Source organism: Capsicum annuum, chromosome 5 (assembly GCF_002878395.1).
Source record: "Capsicum annuum cultivar UCD-10X-F1 chromosome 5, UCD10Xv1.1, whole genome shotgun sequence".
Lineage (NCBI taxonomy): Eukaryota > Viridiplantae > Streptophyta > Magnoliopsida > Solanales > Solanaceae > Capsicum > Capsicum annuum.
The window spans coordinates 55,785,726-55,800,376 of record NC_061115.1 but is presented as its reverse complement, the minus strand read 5'-3'; the positions used below and the strand labels follow the sequence as shown (position 1 = coordinate 55,800,376).

At 30.0% G+C, this 14,651-nt stretch overlaps 1 protein-coding gene across 12 annotated transcripts; it reads right to left on the bottom strand.

Moving 5' to 3' along the window:
* Window positions 1-5,868: 5,868 nt before the first annotated feature.
* Window positions 5,869-9,773, bottom strand: LOC107870665. Of its 12 annotated transcripts, none has more exons than XR_007055752.1 (7): window positions 9,620-9,771; window positions 9,163-9,279; window positions 8,433-8,605; window positions 7,891-7,951; window positions 7,047-7,248; window positions 6,361-6,683; window positions 5,869-6,145 (listed from the first exon to the last, which is right to left on the bottom strand). XR_007055752.1 is itself a non-coding variant. In XM_047413031.1 (7 exons), coding segments are annotated over exons 2-6 (471 nt in total). In that variant the 5' UTR covers window positions 8,594-8,605; window positions 9,163-9,770; the 3' UTR covers window positions 5,869-6,145; window positions 6,361-6,562. The 12 variants fall into 12 exon arrangements, 3 of the variants coding, with proteins under 3 accessions (XP_047268987.1, XP_047268988.1, XP_047268986.1); XR_007055750.1 differs by having other exon boundaries at window positions 6,361-6,563; window positions 6,638-6,683; window positions 7,047-7,951; window positions 9,622-9,770; XM_047413031.1 differs by having other exon boundaries at window positions 6,361-6,563; window positions 6,638-6,683; window positions 9,163-9,770.
* Window positions 9,774-14,651: the final 4,878 nt, after the last annotated feature.

The following is a 14,651-nucleotide window of genomic DNA, read 5'->3' as shown; positions in this document are numbered from 1 at the left end:
GGGAAAGACTGAACATGATCCATTCCAAGTGGAAGATGTATCTGAGATAGCACAACAAGATAGTGAAAGTTTGTACGTATTACATTACTTTTTTAATTATTTTCATTAGCGTATACGTGTATATTGGTGTTTTTAATTAAATTAGTAATTGCTATGCAGGGATTGTGGTATATTTTTAGATGTCTATGCTGAGTATCTGAGTGAGGGATTAGGCATTTCATCTTCGGGTATTGATGCTCAATACCATTGTCTGAGATATGCTAGTCTTTTGGGCAAGTACGGATCTAAAAAAGCAGAGAATAGCTACTTTAATGAGAATGACGATCCACCAAGGCAAGGACCAAGTTCGCACCAAAAGAAACAGACCGTATTTTGCATATTTATTAGTTGTTTATTTGTTGGCTAGTTGGCTATTAAAAACGTTGATGATGTTAGAAATTTTGATGATGTTAGTAATGTTTAGGTAAACATACATTATATTTCTTTAATGATTAAATATTTCTACTTTGTCACCCATTATAACGCAATGCTAAAGTATTTAAAGATATATTTATATTTTGATATACGTTTTTCTTACACTTTATTAAGACATTGTATTAGATACATATTTTACAATATTTTACAATTTTATGTATCTAAAATAATGAAACATACATTAAAATATAATGGTAGTAACGTTCACAACATTGCATTATTTAGGATCTATAACTGTTTTTTGTTCCTACTAAGACATGTTGTCTCTAACGTGCATAACAAATTATAGCAGAACTTAATAGTACTATCTCTTAAAACTATTGACATATTAGATTTTACAAGTGATAAAAATTATTTAAACTTGTATCTATAAAATTATATGAGATACATCTTATTAAATTGTATGTATCTAGTATAAGAAAACATATTTTACTATATAATAATAGTAACCAACAAAATATTACATTATTATGTATCTATAACCGTTTTTTGTTAATCCGAATACATGTTTGTCTCTAACCTACATAACAAATTATAGCAGAACTTATAGTAATAAATCATAATAATATTGAAAAATTATATTTTACAATTGATACAAATTTTGTAAACTTGTATCTATAAATTTATGGGAGATACATCCTATAAAAATGTATCTCTTTTCAATCATTTACTATGACAGAACTACTAATATACAATTTAATAACATTATCAGTTCAATATATCTTAATTTCTATATGATGTGTCACGACAAAATACATCTTGAAAATATATATAAATAATTAACAAAGGAACGAAAACAACTATTTATTTCGGTAACTATTTTTTTGAAAAAATTTAAAAAGCAACAATATCATCAATTAAAATGTCGAATCAAAGAGATAAAAAATCCAGCAACAAGCTGAGAAATTATTCAACATTATTCATCAGTTAACTACATTGTCACTCTTCCTTTGGAAAGAAGTTACAAGTACGTCTGTTGTGACCTTCATAACCACATCTCCCGCAACAATTACTGATTTCTTATGCCTGTTTTTCTTTGGCCTTCCAGGTGGACTTTTATAATTTGGTGGTAACACAACTTCGTCCATAACTTCTTGTGGCACAATCCAGTCCTTCTTATTGGACATTGAAAATATTGATTCTTCATATGTCTTCCTTAATGTTTCAAGATAGTAAAACTCTGAGCAATAAAGCTCCATCTCAACTACATGCTTGCTTATTTAGAACCGCAATCGCTTGTTCACATGTTATCTCGTCCAATTGGAATCTACCACAACTGAAAGTCCTCCTATCAAGACATACTATGTACTTCCTGCCGTCATCGTAAACAGAATACACATATATTGATGGCGCACTAACCTACAAGATTAATCATAATATGTTAACACATCAATACATATAGATCTTCTTTATAGTATTTTTGTATCACTTCAAAAAAATAATTGATGAGTTTACTGTAACATTTTTTAAAATAAAATTTTAAAACAAATAGTATCCTGTAATATGAATCAAACATTATATAATATGTAAAACAAAAGAAAACATCTAAACTAACCTTACGCCTTAAAGATTTTGAAGTATTTAGATGAATAAATCCTTCGAATCTACTATGCAGTGACGTGTTTGCATAAGATGCTCCTTCTCAATACTTGCAATTCCACTTTTCAAATAATTTTCTAGTCTGTTCCAGAAATTCGATTATCGGCAACTCACGTGCTAGCTTCAGTTTACCATTTATACACTCCGCTATATTTGAAGTTATTATTCTACCTCGGTTAACAGGTGCATACAAGCGTGCCCACTTTTCAAATCTAACATCCTCAAGATAAGACTTTTCCCTCTGATCAATCTTCCCAACTTGATTCCAAAAAAAGTCAAAATCATCTTTACGATATGCCTTGGCCATAGCATAATAAATATCGCTAAGTCTATCTTTACTCTTCCTGAAATTTGTGCAAATATTATTTCACAAGTGCCAAATACATGCACGGTGTGGCACATTCAGATATACAATGCTGACAACCTTTATTATGCTTTCATGACGGTCGGACACAACACATATACTGTCGCGCTCTCCAAAAATAATTCTAAAATTCTCAAAAAATCAAATCCACAATTTATCATTTTCACTGTCAACAACACCATACGCAAGCGGCATAATGCGTCCTACAATTTTGATAATAAAAAAACTAATGAAGCTGATATAAGTAAACTATTTCTCAAATAAAAAAATAACAAATAATACAAATTATGATATGAATGACATTACAAAATAACTGTACATACAAATAAATATAAATTACCTACTCCATCAAGAGTGCTTGCGAAAACAAATGTACCTTTATATGCTCCACTCAATTGCGCACCATCAACCACAATAGGCTTGCAATGCTCAAATCCACTCTTCAAAGGTTGCAATGCAACGAACAAATACATGAATTTATTATCCTCCGATTTATGCATTCTAATATGTGAATCTGGATATACGGAATTTAACATGTATATATATCTAGTCATTTGTCGATAATCCGCAGGCTTTCCCCTTAACATATTAACCACACGTTCTTTAGCCCTCCAAGCCTTCTGATAGTTAATGTCTACACCAAAAGTATTTTTAATATCTTCGATTATATCATTCGGGTGTGTATTCTCTTATAATTGACAAATTTTAGAGTAGCAATACTACTAACAAACCCAACTATAGCTTGAAGTTGAGTAAAAACTCGGTCTTTCAACAGGCATGTATGGACATCTTGAAAAAATCTAACTTTAAAAATTTCATTCCCCCGACGAAATGATGCTTTAAACATCCAAACACAATCCTCCGAACGGCATTGTAGGACATAGCTGAATCAATGAAAACAAAACTATTATGTTTGTTTCGTATGTAGATATAGACAAAATTACAACACAACAAGAAACATAATTATACAGAAGTTCATAAACTCATATACAAGATGAGCAAAATGTATCATTAGCATAACAAAATGTATCTCAACCTTAATAACATAAGGACAAATTTTTTTTTGTACAACAATAATCAACTAAACGTTAGATACAAAATTATATTAATGCAAAGATAATTAACAACAACTGATACATAAAAAACATAACATACCTTTTCTTGTCCGATCTTTTGGCATAAAAATCGAAGGAATGCTCAATTGCAAATCATGCCATAACCGAAATTAGAGTATACTTGTCCTTGTAGAATTGCCCAACCTTAACATCACTATGTTTGCAATCAGTAATGATCTTGTTCCCCTTCCTATCCAACAAAGGCAAAGGAGCAGAAGAATTACATTTATAACTAATTATTTTCACAACTTTTTCTGATGGACTTTCCAAACACATTACTGCACCAATTTTTCCATCGAACATCATTTTACTAGCAAACTTATCTAAGGTAGTGATGATACGTAGATACGTCCCAAAACCACGCTCTGTTTTCTTAATTTCGACATACAGTTTCACACTTATTTCGTTATGAATCAACAACGGACAAACATTTCCTTCAACAATGTAACGAGCCTCGATTTTTTTTGGGTTTCATCGATTTCTAGTTCACTGACAATTGTCGAAATCAATTTTTTTAAGTTACATGTTCACTGATCACGATTCCATCGCTCTTATAGCCCACATAGTTTATTTCGTTAACCCAAACACCGAAATAATGTAACAACATCGAAATATTCATTTCAAATACACAAACAAGATTAACAAATCAACAAAAAAATGATGGTATGAATTTTTTGAACAAGCCGTATGAAGTGTTTGCAATTTCAAAACAGATTATGGAAAGGCTTTTGGTTAGAATGGTGGAATAACAAATTAATTACCATAAATCGTGAAATTTTATTTTGCTTTTACCTTAATTAGTTAGTTTAATTATTGTTTTAATGCTAAGTTATTTGTTACCTCCCTTAAAACGTGCTAGTTTGTTTAATTAAACTTGTATCCGTAGTATGTATCTAAGTTAATTAACATGTATCATCAAAGGTCAAAAGTTGAGATTTTATGAAATTTTAAAAATAGTTGGGATTTTTAGTAAATACTAGTAAACATGTCGTTATATATGTAATTTTTACTATATATATGTACTAGTTCCATGAGGCCCGTGCTAAGTACGAACCCAAACTTAAGATATAAAACAACTAATTTTAATTTAAAATGTAATTTGTTATATATTTTTTGCTTTTATAAATAATATTATTAATGATATATCAAACATGTCATGTTAATAAGTTTTCCTAATTGTTAAAGTTTTTAAATACGTAGGTAGATAATTTTTAAGAAAAAAAATATTTGTGAATAAGAACGTATTACCAGAGAATTAGAATATATCAAAGAGCCAAAAGCAATTCAATATTTGTAAAATAACATGATTTAAATAATTAAATAATTATAATTTGACAAAGATCATAAATAAAAACTATTTATATTTTTATGATTTTGTGAGTATCTAAATGTTTACTTATATATAGAAATATTTTTTTTTAATATTTATTTAGTTTTAATTTAATTCATTATTTCCTGTAGCAAGAGTTTTTGCATAATTCATTTTTCTCATCTTATATTCATTTACGTTTTACACCCCTTCCCGCTCCCCCAAAGAATATCTTATCCATCCCATTTTCATTATGATTGCATCTTTCTTCATGTTTTCTAAGAAAAATAATATGTACAAGGTATTATTGATTAAGTTATCCTATTTATTATTGTCTTTTGAAAATTGTACAATATCAATAAGAACTATAAGAGTGTCGCTGAAAATCAATGCAAACTTTAATTTTGTATTAAAAATGATTTGGATTGGTGTTTTTGAGCTAAAGTGATTGTTAATTAAAGATAAATGGAGTTTTAACTAAAGATGATTTAATAAGTGACAAGAAGAGGCCAATAATAAAAGTGAAATGGTCTTCACAAAAATAATAAGGTCATAAATGAAAACATATTAGAAAAACACATCATTAATTGTCATGTGTAATAATTTTTGCTTAACAAAAAACAAAACTGAAATACCTAAAATACCATTGTGAGGACTACCAAAATTAATATCTAATAGTAATTTCCACATAAAAAAAGACCACAAATTCTGAATTAATTTTTAATTGGTTAGATAAAGATCTTGCATGGTGTCATTATCACTTATTTTATTACTCATCACTTTTTGCACGACCTTTAATAAGTCCATATAATTATTCAAATTTACTAAAATGGATGAAAGCTTACAAAGTCATTAAAATTTAATTAGGGTTAAAATGGATAAAAAAAATTATGTGAGGACTACCAATTCAAAGATTCTCCCTTATATATAGTTACTAGATGGCCCGTGCCCATGCGATGCACGGACATTTCCACCATCATATGAGTAACCAAATAATGAAAACATGATTAACTTAATATTTACATAACATGCTTCATATTGTATATATCCAGTTGTGGTACAAATTACAAGAGTTATAATTTTGAACTTTTCAGAAAGGCATAAACTGTAAACTTATAGATTGTTTCAGTAGGGTATACACTGAAAAGAAAAGTCAAGTTTGAGTTCAATTAACTTTTACCAAATTCTGGACACATTGCCCTTCTCCGGAAAGCCATAGTATGTCACCAAAGTAATTTGTTCATGTCCTTTGATTTGTTTTAGAGAATGAAACTCTTTCATGACCTGAAAACAAAAGTTGAGAAGAGGTTCAACGTTGAAAATAAAAGTTTCTAAAAATCCCACAATATTTGAGGACCCTTTAATTCAACTCATATCAGTAGAAAAATGTGTCTGTTGTATCTTAGTTTTCCTGTTTCTACTACCTTTTTTGCCTGCAATTATGCTACTGGTACCCACAAGAAGAAAAAACTTTCAAAATTGTATAAATATAGACTTACCGTCAAACGTCTTTGTTTCTGTCATTCCACAACCTTCCGACAAACAAAACTCATCTCGTAGACCCCTAGGCGTTACCCAACTCGTTCCTAAAATTTGTCGAAGCAGTTCCCAGAACTATGAACAATGAAAAACAAGGTAATCCTTGATTCATTGTTACGCGTCATTCGTTGCACAAATATACAACCCTTTTCTGAAGATTCTTCTGAGGTAAATAAGCATTATGTGACATCTTGAAGAATCCTTTAATGAGATGACTGTATTTTCAAAATCGAATACCATTTTCTTTGTTGTCCTCTGAATATCCATTGAAAAGCTTTACAAACTGCCAATTGTTGAAGAAGAAAAGTAAAATAAGAAGGAAAAGAATACTATTCTGAGATGAGAGCTTAAAAATCATAGGTTTATAAGTTCTATTAAGACTAGCAAGCTGAAAAATCGTACATTAGGGGTGACCAACTTATGACTTTTGACTGATATTAGTTTATAGGCACTTGATGTATAAGCACTTAAAATATTCAGCAATCACATTAATAAGCTAACAAGTTTATAAGCTAGTTTGACCATCCTCTAATCTAATCATTACTGACTAATAAAAATGTAAGTCCTGGAATTATAGAATACCTCGTGAACTTTATGGTAAAGACCCATTTTAAGCATAAAGCGGAAATGTAAATAACGGAGTTACCCTTCGTCAAGTAGGTGGGGGTTTGGATTTGTGGGAAGCAAGCCAAAGGACAATGCCACGTGGACGACAGATATATGTCCCCCTTTCTCTCATCACACTTTTCACACCTCTTCATATACATAAATGAGATAGACTCATAAGAATCAAAGAGATTAAGAGAATCTTGTTGAATGGTTCTTGTAATCTGATGTTTGATTGAGATCTGAGACGAAAAACACTAAAGTTAACTGAAATATTAGTTGAATCGAGAAACTACAGTGAAATGAATAACTGATAAGTAGATCGAAGTAGTATAAAAAGTGAAAGAGGCTCGAGAGACTTACCGATCAGAGGAAGAACAGTAAGCTGGTGAAGAGTGAGAAACAACAAATAGAACTAATTTCAAATAAATCCACGACAATAATGATGGAACCGATACTGTTGTCATCGAAGATTGTGAAGATGGAGAAGGTGAAGGTGAAGGTACAATGAAAATTCATTCAGAATTGTCATTGCATCAGATGATAAGTATCATTCGGAGCTGGTATTGCAAATTAATTTAGATTGAAAGACTCATGATGTTTTTCTTTCAAATAAGATGGATAAAAGCGCATTCCGAAATGAAGACATTCACAAAATAACAAAAGAAGCATAAATCAGTAAGACCAGCCAAAAATATGATCAGACTCAAGTTATAACAATTAAAAAGTCAATCCTAAAGCTAACCTTCTCACATTGTTCTATTTATAATAGATATGATTTTTTCAACAAGATGAATATCCAGCAAAAAGAAGAATCTAAAGATGGAAAACTAACAAAACTCCATCAAAATTTCCATAATAAAAGAAAGAGGAAAACAAATAACCTCCAATAATTGAAGTAGTGTGCTCTTTTTCACACCTAGAGCAATTTCCACTTTTTGAAACCTGTGAAATCAAAATTTTGCAATCATTATATTCCAACTATATAAATCATAAATATTTAGTTATTTCACGCATTGAGAAATTCAAATTCACAAACTATGAATAGTAAAAAAGATGAAAACGGGTAGACCTAAAAGATTATAATCAACAACCCCGTGGTACATCTTTGGAAGCTAAAGAAAGGAAAGGAGCATAAACACTATTATGTGTACCAACAAAAATCACGGGCTTACTAGTTAAACTGAATGAACAAATATGTAGTTTCAATTTTTGATTCAGAAAAAATGCAAATGAAAATTAAAAATAAAATAAAAAGGACACGAAAAAAGAAACGGTTCTTGTAATCTGATGTTTGATCGAGATATGAGAGGAAAAACACCAAACTTAAGTGAAATGTTAGCTGAACGGAGAAACTACAGTGAAATGAATAACTGATAAGTAGATCAAAGTAGTATAGAAAGTGAAAGAGGCTCGAGAGACTCACGGATCAGAGAAAAAGGAAGAACAGTAAGTTGGTGAAGAGTGAGCAACAACAAATAGAATTGATCTCAAATGAATCCACGATGATGATGATGGCGCTGATGCCGTTGTCGTGAAGATGGTAAAGATGGAGATGGTGAATATGAAGGCACAATGAAAAATCATTCAGAATTGTCACTGCATCAGATGTTAAGTATCATTCAGAGCTGGTATTGTAAATTAATTTAGATCCAAAGACTCATGATGCTTTTTCTTTCAAATAAGATGGGTAAAAGCGCATTCTGAATCGAGGACATTCACAAAATAACAAAAGCAGCATAAAAATCAGTAATGCCATTCAAAAATATGATCAGACTCAAGTTATAATAATTAAAAGTCAATCCCAAAGCTAACCTTCTCACTTTGTCCCATGTATAATAGATATGATTTTTTCCACAAGATGAATATTTAAAAATTTTCTAAATATGACTTGGATCCTTTCACCAATAAGAAGTACACTAATTCAAAAACTGTTCTACTTTGGACGAAGAAAGTGAAACATCACACCTCGATAGATGGTACTCTACAAAGTCAACTTAATCGATCGACAAAGTGATAAAACATAGTTTAAACCAACTCAAGGACACATGGTTGCAGAATGGAAGATTAGGGTTAAGATTTTACAGCATTTGAAGAATATGGCCACACTATTACACATGAAAACCTTGAAACTTAAAAAGAAAGAAAAATCATACCTCCAAACTATATTGCTCGGACTCTTAAAATGTCATCGGGCCCTTCAAAAGCGGTGCAGGGTTCGGCAATACTTTTCAAGAGGCTGAGCAACTTAACTTCCAAACACATACATGATACTACCAAAAAAAAGACAATTATTCATTTGACGAGTCAATTTACTACATCGCCTTTCATATCTGAAATTGCTGGAAAATAGATCAGTATAGTATAGAACACCTGTCAATAGAGAGATTATTTTTTAAAAAGATAGTTGATTTAGGCATATTATCAAACACCATTGATGTATGAATGTGTAAATTGAATATCCCGATGCATGTGAAATTGAACAAGTTCTTCATTCAAAAATACAAAGGAACTACCATGTACCCACTAATAAAACCTCGCTAGCTAAAATTATGCAATAGGAAAAACAATTGGAAAGGAAATCTCAGCAGAATAGGATGAAATAAAGCGCACACTTGAGACATTTCGAAACTCAATTTGAGAAATTTAAGACTCCAAACAACAGGTGCATGCAACACGTTGTTCTCCAGAAATCGATGGATGAACCATTTTCCCAAATGTTGGCGCAGAAGAGAAGGAAGAAAGGAACCTACCAGAGTATGTAGAAATATATATTTATATTTAATAAATAATTTTTAAGAAGAAAACTACTTCCGACTCAATAAGATATATTTACCCATAAATTATATCAAAAATATAATAATAATAATAATAATCTAATTTTGACATGAATTATATTTATACAACAAAACACATGATATATCTATACTTTCAACATAATAATTTTTATTTTATAAATATTTAATCATAAAAAAATATGGTTAATCAATTACATTAGAATTAAAATACACGATAATAAAATAATACTAGATGATTAACATACATGAAAACAAAATGAAACATACACGAGCAAATAATGAAATACTTAATTTTTATTAAAATATTTGGATTTTGAATACAAGAGAGAAAAAATTTGAAAGCAAGAATTATCTTTTCCACTTTTAAATTGAAGATCGAAAATATATTTCTTAAATTAAGGTGAATTGATAATTAGTTATAGCATTAAATTAGAAATTATAATTAACTTTTTTATTTTTTTTTAAATGACTATATATGTAAAAAAAACTTTTATTTTTGTAGCATTAAAAAAGTACTATTATTTATATAATTAAGTTTTAAGGAGGACCTTTTCATGTAATTTGTTTAAATAAAAGGACAAAATAGGATCAATAGGCAGAAGAGAAAGACATTTTAGGCCCAATAGACAGGTGAAAAGGGCATTTATAGGTCCCATAGATAGACAGAAAGGACATTTTAGACCAAATAAATAAGCGGATAATATTTTTACACCATTTTACATAGTTGACTAAGTTAACACTACATATCTAAATCAACTTATTCAACTAATATATAAATCAACCAATTTCTAACTAACAATTAAACTAAATCACCAACAAAGAAATTAGCTAACTAGCAATTAAACTAACGAGTACAAAAATTAACTAATTAACAACTAAACTACAGTATAATTAAAAAATAAACTAACTAACCTTTAATCTAATAATTAAACTAACAATTAAAAAATTAACTAACTAATAATTAATGTAATTATTAAATTTTAAATATAAATCAAACTAATAATTAAACTTTAGATATGGCTAACTAAATTAAACTAATAATTAAACTGAAAATTGAACTTTAGATATGGTTAACTGAGTTAAAATAAATAAACTTATTTAAGTAATAAATAAATCAAGTAATTGCTAACTTACAATTAATCTAAAATACCAACAAAGAAATAAGCTATCTAGCAATTAAATTAATAATCACAGAAATTAATTCATTAACAATTAAACTAACAATTTAACAAATAACTAAAAAAAAAAACTAACTAACCATCAATCTAATAATTAAACTGATAATTAAAAAATAGACTAACTGTTATAAATGTATTTACATTATAGTGAATGTTTATCAATATCTTTCAAGATTTACTTTGATATCTATTAGGATTTGAAGCATCCGTCTTTTACTCAGACTAGGAGTAAATTTCTCCTATAAATAGAGGGGGGTTTTGTTCATTATATTTACAATCATATGATCTCTCATTCCTCAAGAAGAGAAATAAGAATCACTCTCTCTATTCTCTCTACTCTTCTTCTTGTTTTTTATTATTTCATAACAAGTTATCAGCACGAGACTCTGCCAAATAAGGTGAGATTATAAATATGAAGGATTTCAAGGTTAGTAATTCTTTATATTATCTTTCTTTTGCTACTACTAATATAATTATTATTGGATTTGAGGAAAAAATAATTGGTTTGGAACCATTTATATTTTTGATTTATTCCTCAAGAACAATATTATCAAAAGGGATGATAATATGTTGGGTTCAAGTCCCATCAATTTATGCCTAAGACGCCTTTATCTGGATAATACGTTGAGATTGGATCTCAATGCATGTATTGATGATATTGTGATGGCTAAGGCAAAATAATGGGTGTTTGATGAAAAGTCATGAAATTCGACCCATTGAATTTGCTCCATTCTTTGAAGTGAATATGGTAGCAATATATTATAAGTTTGAAATATGACAACCTACTTCATTCTTGAGGTGTATGTGGTAGCAATGCATAAAATGTCTGAAAGAAAATAAGTGATTGAATGCACGAATATACGCATGGATGGACAATATGATAATGATCATAAAAATGATGATATTTTTGCACGCGTATTATGATCATAAGATATGTTAGAGAAAAATTCTCTAGATCATATGTATGCCTCGAGTTGCTCCTGAAGTAGTAATATTTTGAAAGAGATTCTAAGCTATCATAATTTGATATGCTTAAGGCATGATTATATTCCATTCCTGGGGAATGAGAAGCTTATTAATGCAAACGTGCACTTGATTGTGATGGTATCACAACTCACCTCCGAAAGAGGTTGAATAATTGAGAAAAGTTATTTTGAAATCTACTTCTGAAGTAGTAAACCTGAAATTTATTCCAATAATAGTAAATCTAAAATTTGCTAAAGCAAAAACACATGTCATGGTAAACTTGAAGTTTACTAGAATAAAAGTTCATCAATTGATATGAACGATTGTGACATCTCGAAGATGTGCATGTATTGAAGAACTAAAAGATTCTTCAAGAATTGTTTATGTCGTTTGTTCTCATGATAAGTTGGTTGGACCAGCTAATATTGGGATTGGATCCCTTCAAATCTGAAAAGAATTAAAGGTGAATAAAGGTTCGTTCACCTATCATGTGATATGTTGAAAAAATACATCAATAAGATGATCACATGTACATTCATTGTCAACCTGCAGTTTGACATTCATAAAGTTGCTTGCTCAACAAAATTGAGTTAAGAACATAATTTTCAGATTGTCCAATCAAGAAACTTATCTTGATGATGATGGTTTGACATTGAATGTCTTCGATAAATAGCTAAACCATTGCTAATGAGAATAAAACTTCATGTGTTGATCTGAAATATGAGATGTTGCATACAATAACACTTGTATGTATTATACCAATAAATTATGATTATTTCTTCCCCTCAATTGGTTCAAAGTCTTGAACCAACTATTCTATCTAATAGTTTTGATGTGCGGTATATGATTAATGAATGTACTATGATGCACAAAGATAGATCCATCAAAGAAGATGGAGGATGTATGTTAGCTTTCCTAACATAAGGGGGAGATTATAAGCAGCTATGAAGTATGTTAGGAATTATTATCAGATCCTCATTCAAAAGATAATTCAAGTCAAATATCAAACACATCTCATATTTAAGCTGTAAGTGCTCCTATTTTATGTCTCTCAAGAACAAAGTCTATTCATGCATGAAGCATGGTAGACTAATCGTTTCAAATGAAATATTCCTTGAAAAATAAGGAGAAAATAATCATAATAAGAAGGCAATGAACTCTTGAAGAGCCTACGACATAACACTTCATGAAACCTTATGTAAGGTTCATGTTCTTGAAAATAATGAAGTGATGAGATCTCAAAATACTATGTCGCATTGTGAACCGATACGAAATGATATATCATCAATATATTTGACACAATATTATCGCAATATTGTGAAAGATTATGAGGATCTAAATTCTACGTTTATTTAAGCATGCTGACGTAGAAACATTTATCAAGTGACATGAAAGGATGCATCTTGGTAAGTAAGTCCAGATATTTGAAAATGTCACTCATGAAATGTTAAATATTGTCACTTGACAAAACTTATGTGAAGACTTTTAAGGATTCAAACTACTTGAAGCATATAAAAGTTTCTGGGAAACTTATTTATAATCCTTATATTGTATAAGCTTATTACTTGAACATCATTGGAACTCTTGGAGAGTTTTCAAAGCAATAGATTATTTGCTGAAATTCAAAATATATCGAATTGGATTGGTTATGAAGTACCATATCTTAGTACAATTGATGCACTCATGTACCTTGCAAATACTACAAGGCCTATAGCCTTTTCAGTCAATTTGTTAGCAAGGTATATTTCTGCTCCTACTTTGAGACATCAAAATAGGATAAAATACATGAGCTTGTTTTATTCTAAAGATTGTAGTCCTGATATTATTGGTCATGATGATGTTGGGTACTTATCTGACCCACATAAAGCTCGGTCTCAAATAGGCTATGTGTTCATATATGGTGGTACTACCATAACTTGGAGATATATAAAGCAGTCTATCGTAGCCACTTTATCGAATCATGCTGAGATAATAGCTATTCATGAAGCAAGCCGTGAATGTGTATGGTTGAGGTCCATGATATATCTCATTTGAGAAAAATGTGGTGTGAAATATGACAATCTACCCACAATTTTATAAAAAGATAATATAGCATACATAGCACATCTTAAGGGGGGATTCATAAATGGAGATAGAACGAAGCACATTTTACCAAAGCTTTTCTACATACATGAGCTACAAAAGAATGATGATATTAACGTGCAACAGATTCGTTCAACAGATAGTGTGATTGATTTATGCACCAAATCTTCTCCAATTGCAACTTTCAAGAAGATGCTGCACAAGATCGGAATGCAAAAGTTCAAGGATGTTCTCATTAGCGGGAGCAAATATGCGTTGTACTCTTTTTCCCTTTCAAGGTTTTGTCCCACTGAATTTTCCTTGTAAGGTTTTTAATGAGGCAGCCTATATGCGTATTGTTAGAGATGTGTACTCTTTTTCCTTTACTAGATTTTTTTCCCACTGGGTTTTTTTTAGTAAGGTTTTAACGAGTCACATTATCTATCTAGACATTCAAGGGGGAGAGTTATAAATATATTTACATTATAGTGAATGTCTATCAAGATCTACTTTGATATCTATTAGGATTTGAAGCATTCGTCTTTTACTCAGAGTGGGAGTAAACTTCCCCTATAAATAGATGGGGTTTTTGTTCATAGTATTTACAATCATATGATCTCTCATCCCCCAAGAAAAGAAATA